Source organism: Chlorocebus sabaeus, chromosome 1 (genome assembly GCF_047675955.1).
Source record: "Chlorocebus sabaeus isolate Y175 chromosome 1, mChlSab1.0.hap1, whole genome shotgun sequence".
Lineage (NCBI taxonomy): Eukaryota > Metazoa > Chordata > Mammalia > Primates > Cercopithecidae > Chlorocebus > Chlorocebus sabaeus.
Window position 1 is genome coordinate 84857665 of NC_132904.1, and position 9597 is coordinate 84867261.

The window sequence follows — 9597 nt, forward strand, 5'->3', positions numbered from 1 at the left end:
ATAAAATGTGTGCTTTATTACCTTGGGATTTTTCGACTGTGGCCACCACTTCTCTTAATCATATCTCCCAGGGTAAGAGTCTCATATTCCATGTATGTAGTTGCAGTCCAAGACTTCTGAATGGCATTGATAGCTTTCACAAAGTTGTGGTCATATTTGTAGAGCCTATTAGAATACCTGTCCCCCAAAATGAGATCATTTCAGATATAGTCTTTACTGATGTAAATACAGTAATTAAAACAGGCATCACACTCTGTGCTTAAGTGGAAAGTGGTACAATCTTTCAGGAATGTAATTGGCAATATGTATCAGTAGCCTAGAAGAGCCTGGCATGTCTTCTCTAAAAATAAAAGTTCAAGTTAACTAAGATGCATGTATAAGGATTTTCCATGAAGTACTTTTAAACTACTAATAGACTGTAAATAACTGAAATAAATATTCTAGGATAAGGAACCGATTAATATTTCATTTTCTATATAATATATTCATTAAAAATGTCTAGAAAGTTATTTAATGATATGGAAGAGTGCTCACAACTACATTAAATGTAAAAAGAAACCAAAGTTTATACATAATCATAATCAATTTATCAACTTTTGGACAGTAATATATGTATATATGCATATTAATGTGTATGCATAATATATACATACATATGTATGTGCACACACACACACATACACGCGCACACAAACTATAAATGCATTTTTTAAAATGTCAAACATGGTTACCGCTGAGTGGTGGCATGAGATGCCCAGCTTTCCCCTATCCCCTAGTTTCTACAGTGTACCTTTATAACCTTTTTAATATGAAAAAAGAGAACAGCAAAACCTGTATGCAACATATATACAACATGCAAGCATTATAACCATATGATGCAAAAATAAATTATACTTTATGGACGTTTGGCTTATACTTGTTACTCAGAATTTAGTTCTTGAACCAGTATCAGCAGCAACACCTGGAAGTTTGTTAGAAATGCATACTTTAGGTGCTCAGTGCAGATCGCCTGAATCAGAATCTGCATTTCTTCTTTTAACAAGATCCCCAGGTGATTCACAATAACATTAAAACCTGAGCCACATTGGTTTACCTTGTGCCAAATGCTTGGATACTTACGTAAATAGATGTAACACACAAAGAGCATATTTACAAAGCAGAAAAATTCAGGGAGTTGATTATTCACTTCATTCAAACATTTATCATACCTGTGTGCTAGATGCTATGAATTATAGAACTCACCATATTATTACTATTAAAAGAGTCTGTGGTTTCAGAGTGACTCACTATCTGAGACTTCTATAAACATTCAACTATGCAAAGCAAGATATAATTAACCTGAGTAACATTTTAGGCATACTGCAAACTTTCCTTTCTGTTATAAATCATGTGTGTAGAGAGAGAATTTTGATATGGTCTAAGAACCTCAGAGCACTGAAAATAATCAGAAAAACATGCAACCAGGTTGATAATGTTTTAATGTTTTTGTCTTTCCCACTTGTTGCAAACAAGTTCTTTCCCACTTGTTGCAAAGTGTGAAAAAACCAGAGAGGTACCTTCATCAAGCAGATTATAAAACTGTATCATATGTATGACTACACTAACACAATAACAAAAACAAATTATTGTTGTTTCATTGTTTCTTTAGGCAAAAGAATATATTTTAAATTGTAAATAAAATACTTTTAAGATATTTTCCCACAATGAGAGTCAATACTTCATTGACTGTAGATATTTGAGGAGCAGTAGCCTGCTGTTTCCCTTGCTTTATCGTAACATCTAGCAAAACCTCGTGTGTTGATATGTGCATTAAAGTAATGACAAAATAGCACCCTCCATCTTAAATAATATTATTTTTGGTGTTTAAGATCAACGAGATTAAAAATAATGTATCTTACTATGGGATAACAGATCATTAAGAGCTGAAAGAGACCTCAAAGGCAATTCAGTCCCACATGCTCATTTCACAGGTGAGGCAATGTAGGTGCTGAGCACTCTGGTTAGGAGCTTCTTCATTAAATGAGACAATGTTTGGAATATCAAATAGAGTACAATAGTACATAGCATATCCTAAATGGTAGGGTGCAAAGTAAACAAGTTAAAAGGAAATGCATAGCTCTAGGACCAAGCCAAACAAAGCTATTTAAAACCTAAACTCAAAATGAAGGGGATGAATTAGTCTAGATCTTGTTCAGCACTTTTGCAGACAATTCATTCTCCTTTAAATCATCTCTCTTACCTCTGTGCTGCAGTCATTCATTGCTAGTGTTGCCTGGCTTGGGATGATTTGTACATGTACATTTTTAGTGGCTTTTACAACTACATAAAACAGAAGAGGTAACATTTCATCTCTTCCTTCCACAACTAATAGAGTCTTATTTGAAATCTCCTGTTTGTGTGGTTCACAGTTAGTTATAGATTTCATTTAACAGTAAACATTAACTGCAGGTTATAGTCTGAATTGTGTCCCCCCAAAAGTCGTATGTTGAAATTCTAACCCCCTGTATTGCAGCCATATGACTGTATTTGGAGACAGAGTTTTAAAGAGGTAATTAAAGCAAAATTAGGTCATATGGGTGGCTCCCAATCCAATATGACCAATGTCCTTATAAGAAGAGGAGATTAGGACAGTCAGAAAAGACTGTTTAGGGACCCAGTAAGCAGGCAGACATCTGCAAGCCAAGGAGTGTGGCCTTGGAAGAAACCAAACCTGACAACACCTCGATCTTGGACTTCTAGCCTCCAAAACTGTGAGAAAACAACCTTCCTTAAGCCATCCAGTCTGTGGTACTTTGTTATGGCAGCCCTAGCAAACCAACAGGCTGCATAAATACTAAGAATTTTGATTCCAGTTATTTATGGTCTTGTTTAAAAGTTGCCCAGTTAGTATCACCTATACTTGTTGCAGCATAAATATATGTATCTACATGTATTATGTGACATGCCCTTATTACGTGGCAACAAGTTAAATGGCTTTTCTTTATTAGTAATTTGCAATTCTGTGGTCCATTACATGATTTCACTTGAAGAAATCATTGGTCCATTACTTTTGGAATACTTTGAAAAAATACTCTCAATTATATTGGTTAATTTATTTTTTCAGTAAGGTTTTATATAGTATGGCAAATATTTCTAAGCCAAAGACATTTTGTATAATCAAATTAAAATTCCAAAAATGTACACACATATTCACACATACTATAAAACAAAACTAAACGTATATCTCACTTGTAGCAACTCACTTTTCCTGAGAATTCTTAAGGTGTGCTGTGTTCACATACACATTCTCAGAGGCAGTTCCCACCTTCTTTCCAGTGAAACAAGCCCAGTTCCGGCCCAGCACATCATGCACCCACCCAGTCATTGTCTCATTGCAGTAAATGGTCACCTTGATGCCCTCTTCTTTATACTGCAAACAAATAAGGGAAAAGGAAACCAAGTAAAATCTGTTTTCAAATTTCAGGTCCATTTTCCATGGCTCTCATTCACAGGAAATGTGCCCCTTTTCACCCTGTGCCAATCAAAACAAAAACTTCACCCTGAGAGGTTACACTGTAAGAATTATTCTAGAAAAAGAAGAGATACAAACTTTTCTGTAGTTAGCATTTTTGGCCACCAAACAAAATGTGTATAACAAAACACTTCCAGGAATGAAGGCCAAGGAAAAACAAAAACAACAAAAACAAACAAACAACAACAACAAAAACACAGCATCTGGCACATTCAAGGCATTTTTCAAAAGTGACTTCACATTATTCTTACAAGAAGGCTATGAGGATGCAGATGATAGTAACCACATTTTACCAAGGACAAAAGGAGTTCAGCTCAGAGATAAGGAGCTCTTACCAAGGCAACAGGGCTGTTAAGTGGCAGAAACAGAATTCTCCTCAGTCTATCACACTATACTTTTCCACTGAGACAAGGTCCACACCAGAAAACTACAAGAACAAATGATGAACTTTTTTTTTTTTTTTTTTTTTTTTTTTTTTTTTTTTGCCCCCAGCAGCGGAGTCTTGCTGTGTCGCCCAGGCTGGAGTGCAGTGGTGTGATCTTGGCTCACTGCAACTTGCACCTCCCAGGTTCAAGCGATTCTCTTGCCTCAACCTCCCAAGAAGCTGGGATTAAAGGCACGCGCCACCACGCCTGGCTAATTTTTGTATTTTTTTAGTAGAGACAGGGTTTAGCCATGTTGGCCAGAATGGTCTTGAAATCCAGACAAGTGATCCACCGGCCTCGGCCTCCCAAAGTGCTGGGATTACAGGTGTGAGCCACAGTGAAACAGAATCATTTTTTTCTGTCAATCTCTCAATTTATTAGCATATTCTGATCATGAGGGAGCTAAAGTAACCTAAGTGTTAAATATAGTCTTTACACTTCATTTCACTCATATGGCCCTTTGTCTTATTTCAGTGTTAGAACTGAAAAATAACTATTATTTTTAACAGATCCAGGATTTGAACTAAGATGCTTTGGCTCCAGAGCCTAGTCACCCTCATGTTAGAACATCTTCTCATGGAGGCGGGGCACATAATCCAGAATGGCTGTGTAGCATGTGGGAGACAGAAAGGGAAAATGCTGTGCTAAATTTCTGAGGAGAGACTTGGGCACAGACAATTTCAGGCTCTGACTCACTATGTTTCTATAAAACTTTTATTTACAAAAACAGGCAGTAGGGTGGTTTTGGCTCCAGAGGTTGTAGTTTGTGGACTCCTGCTCTACTCTGATACACATTATTTCGCTTGTTTGCAGAGGCTGGCAAATTTCTTTTTGAAGGACTAGATAGTAAACATTTTAGGCTTGTAGGCTAGAAGACTTCAGTCACAACTACTCAACCAAAAAGGTGCAAAGGGAATACATAAATGAATGAGCTAGGCTGTGTTCCAATAAAACTTTACTTACAAAAAGAGGCTTATAGTGTGCCAACCCCCAGTTTAGAGAAATGTGTGGACTAAACTACACTTAAAGTTAAAATTACCTTATTGCATCTGACTCTCTGAATTCAAATCATACTTAGGGGAAGAGTTAAAAATGTGTGGCTTTCAAATCCAGAAAATCTGGACTTGAATCCTGGGAATCACCACTCAGTATGTTATATAGCACAGGAAAAGTTACTCTGGGCTACTCATATCCACATCTTCCTTTTATCTTTGGTGATATTCATGATATTCTCTTTTTTTGAGACAGAGTCTCACTCTGTTGCCCAGGCTGGAGTGCACTGGCGAGATCTTGGCTCACTGCAACCTCCGCCTCCTGGGTTCAAGCGATTCTCCTGCCTCAGCCTCCCAAGTAGCTGGGACTACCCGCGTGTGCTACCAGGTCTGGCTAATATTTGTATTTTTAGTAGAGATGGGGTTTTACCATGTTGGCCAGGCTGGTCTCAAACTCCTTACCTCAGATGATCTGCTTCCTTCAGCCTCCCAAAGTGCTAGGATTACAGGTGTGAGCCACTGCGCCCAGCTGGTCATTCACGATATTCGGAAGCCCAAATGTCTACTTCTGGTGAAGAATGACTTCACTAGCATGAGTTCAGTTCCCAACTACTCACGTCCCTACTAAAATCCTACTCAAGACAAAGACCATGGAAACAAAGGCTAAGGACATCGTTGGGCAGCAATATGAGAGGGTGTGTTGTATAAAAAGGTTAATAAAATTAATTTTACACTAACTTATGTAAAACTTCTATTTTGGTAGATCAAAAACAGTCTAATATGGTAACTTTATAGCAAACAGCCTAAACTCCATATTACGTATTTCTCTCTGGCACTGGCTCTTGATCCTGTTCTCTTCTCCTTGGTTGCATGTTGGTAAGGCAGGCCAGGCAGGGTTAGGCCGATGCTCCCTCCTACCTCTGCTGTTTGAGGCAGTTGCCTGATAATGTTTCCAGAGTTCTTAAGAGCTACTTTATAGAAACTGTCACACATACACAAACAAAATGCTACACACAGGAAGACATTCACTGCAGTATAAGAAAAGTTAAAAACAAAAACAATAGAATGTCCTAGAAAATGTCCAGATTTAACAAGTATTACATAAACAATTTATTCAAAGGAATCATGTGTAACATTTTATATGATAAACCTGAGTTCTATAGGAAAGGGGTGAGCAAACAAAAATTGGAGAAGGCTGCCTATTTCTATAAATATAGTTTTACTGGAGAACAGCATGCCCATTCATTTATACATTGTCTATGACTGCTTTTGTGCCACAATGGGAGAGATTTCATACTTTATAAATACTGTACAGATTACTCATAAATCTTACAGGTTCAAGAGAACACAGAAATGATATAGTCTTGGGGGACAAAAAAAGACCTAAGGAGGTGGTGGAACTAGAACTAAGCATTCTACCCAACGCCATCCACGACTTCTTCCTACAATTTGTCTTCTCACAAAAAGCCAGGGAGGTGAACAATTACTAAAATCATTGACAGGAGATACCCAGAAATGACAGAAAAGGCTTTTTCAAAACCCAAAGGGCTTGCACCTATATTATTTAAGCCTCATGATAATCTCTTTGGGATAAAATTTCTTTCTAATGAAGGTGACTCTGCAAAATTAAATGGAGAGGAAAGGATTCAAATACAGGTTCACATGTTACAAAGGTCATTGTTTTACCCATTGTATTCTTTACAAAAAACAAAAAACAAAACAAAACAAAAAAACAGTTGCAGAGGATTCACTGACTTATTAGTCAGGTTCAAATTGTTGCCCAGGGCCTTTTAAGGGCTGCCTAAAATTTCTAGCAGTCCTCATGGGTGTTTTCCCACTATTCAGGTACCTATGTTGCCTTGGCTCTTTCAGTCATTTTGGCTTTTTCAGTCTTTTTGGCTCTTTCAGTCTTTTTACCATTCCTGCCTAGGGTTTTTCATGCAGAACAGAAAGAAAGAATGCCTTCAGGCCTAGACAGCCTAGACTGCTCTGCCACTCATTGGCTGTGTGATCCTGAGCAAGTCACTTTCCTCTCTGTACTTTCAGTTTCCTCATCTTTAAAACAGGGACAATGGCCAGGTACAGTGGCTCATGCCTTTAATCCTAGCACTTTGGAAGCCCAAGGTTGGGGGAATCACTTGAGGCCAGGTGTTTTGAGGTTACAGTGAGCAATGATCCAGCCACTGAACTCCAGTCTGGATGACAGAATCAGATCCATTCTCTAAGTAAATAAATAAAGCAAGGATGACAATTACAGACTCCATCTTACGGGCTGTGTTTTATGTATACTAACTCATTTATTTTTCACGATAGTCTACCAGGATGTTCTTTCCACAAAAACATAACTGTGACAACAGGATTTTTGTTTACTCAGTACCTAGAAAACTGTCTGGCACTAGGAAGTAATTAATTACTGAATGAGTGAATAAATGAATAACAGAAAAGGAAGAAAAACAAATGTCAAGTCCCATTTCAACAATTAACAAGGCACTGAGAATAGTTAAGTTTATAATTAACAGAGGTGTGGTGATGCCAATATATCACAATGCCTGACAGTCCAAATCACAGTATTACTTCAGAAGGGCAAATGTTCGTCTCCAAAGCTGCTTCCCTATCTGTAAATTTAGGTTGACCCAAAAGTTCCAAAAATTTCCCTTCAAGCTTTCTAATTGCAAATCCTTACATCTGTGGTTTTCTTAAAATTTTTTTGTTTTTTTCCCAAGATGGAGTCTTGCTCTGTCACCCAGGCTGGAGTGCAGTGGTGTGATCTCAGCTCACTGCAACCTCCGTCTCCTAGGTTCAAGCAATTCTCCTGCCTCAGCCTCCTGAGTAGCTGGGATTACAGGCATGCATCACCACACCCAGATAATTTTTGTATTTTTAGTACAGACAGGGTTTCCCGATGTTGGCCAGGTTGGTCTTTAACTCCTGACCTCAGGTGATCCATCTGCCTCGGCCTCCCAAAGCGCTGGGATTACAGGCATGATCCACCATGCCCAGTCTTCTTATTTAATATTCATAAAGCCAGTAATTCTTAATATAGACACACTCTGTATTTACATGAGTAATCCTAAAAAACAACTTTGTTTTTGTTGTTATAACTTAAACCCTACACATTCCATTAAATTGATGGAGTTATTTTCCCTTTTAAAATTTTATTTTATGCTATTCCGTAGTCTTCATAACCTGAAATTATGTATCATTTTTAGAACCTGAAATTATTCTGTAAAAGGACAGAGCTGCAGTGCCACTCTGCACGACAACAACTTAGTAGAAGAGAGGCATTTACCAGTGGGGAAGCCAAGTGTGCAGTACCTTAAGGGGGACCATCCACTGTACCCCTGTGATTTTCTTGATTTGAATGTTTTCGAGTATGTCATTTTTCCAGTGAAATACTTTTGTGATTTCTGACGTCGTATCACCAATTAAGAAGTTGAAGTTTTGACCCCGCTATCTAGCTTGAAATGCAGCCAAAAATTTTTTCTGAGGGTTTTCACTTATATAAACATCAGTCTCTGAAGACTGCCTTGCACAGATGAGATAATTTAAGTTTCCATTCATTTATGCCAATTTCTACTGCAACAAATAGATGATTTCCTAAAATCTGAAGAACTATAAAGCCCCAGTATTTAAGTTTAGAAAACTATTATGATTCAATAACTATCCATTTGCTTCTTCAAAATTACCATTAAGTTGCCACACATTCTCAAAATACCCCTTCTTAAATTTCCCACTCATTTTATCAGCTGTCCAATTAGATCTACGTAGTCATAGGGAAATTTTGGAATTGAAGTTATTTTTGGGAACTGAAGTTATTTATCTTGGATCTTTTACTTGACTGCTTTTTGACACCGAGGAGAGTGAAAAAATTGCTTAAACCTGTTCTGTTGTTTTCTTGATTAATAATATACTTGGCCAGTGTTTGAATACTTACTTTACATAACACACTTGGCTAGAAGACAGAGGCAGTTTAGTAAAGTGGACTCTTCCCTTTAAATCCAGTTCTGTCACTTATCATTTATGTAACCTTGAGCAAGTCACAGCTAGTGAGCCTCAATTACTTCATCTGAAAGTAGGAATGATATCTATAACTGATACTACTTTACTGGACTGCTATAAAAGATACAGATGAAATTGAAGTTGGAAGAGTTAAAAAGTTATAAAACATTAAACAAGTGACTATACTAATATTACCATAGTTTCCATGAAGGATACTTCATCCATGCCTTCATAGAGCTTATATTCTATCCAAAACTGCCAACTGGGCAGCTGACACTGGGACCTATCCTTTCAACCAGTGGTTTCCATCGGAACATTGGAAAGAAAGTATTGTAACTCCCATATATATTTCTAATATAAAATTACAATTGGCCAGGCACAGAGGCTCATGCCTGTAATCCCAACACTTTAGGAGGCTGAGGCGGGTAGATCACCTGAAGTTGGGATTTTGAGACCAGCCTTGCCAACATGGTGGAACCTCGTCTCTACTAATAATACGAAAATTAGCCTAGCATGGTGGCACATGCTTGTAATCTCAGCTACTTGGGAGGATGAGGCAGAAGAATCATTTGAACTCGGGAGGTGGACATTGCAGTCAGCTGCAACCACGCGCCATTGCACTCCAGCCTCGGCAAAAAGAGCGAAACTCGCTCAAAAAAAAAAAAAAAAA

The 9597-nt window shown here is 37.7% G+C and overlaps 1 protein-coding gene across 1 annotated transcript in view; it reads right to left on the bottom strand.

Annotated features, from left to right (window-relative positions):
* CTSC (cathepsin C) overlaps window positions 1-9597 on the bottom strand; it is a 40555-nt gene that overhangs the window by 12141 nt on the left and 18817 nt on the right. Inside the window, exons 3-4 of the mRNA XM_038005371.2 lie at window positions 3243-3409; window positions 22-177 (exon numbers count right to left, since the gene is read on the bottom strand). Coding sequence (XP_037861299.2) covers window positions 22-177; window positions 3243-3409 — 323 coding nt within the window. The remainder of the gene's footprint in view (window positions 1-21; window positions 178-3242; window positions 3410-9597) is intronic.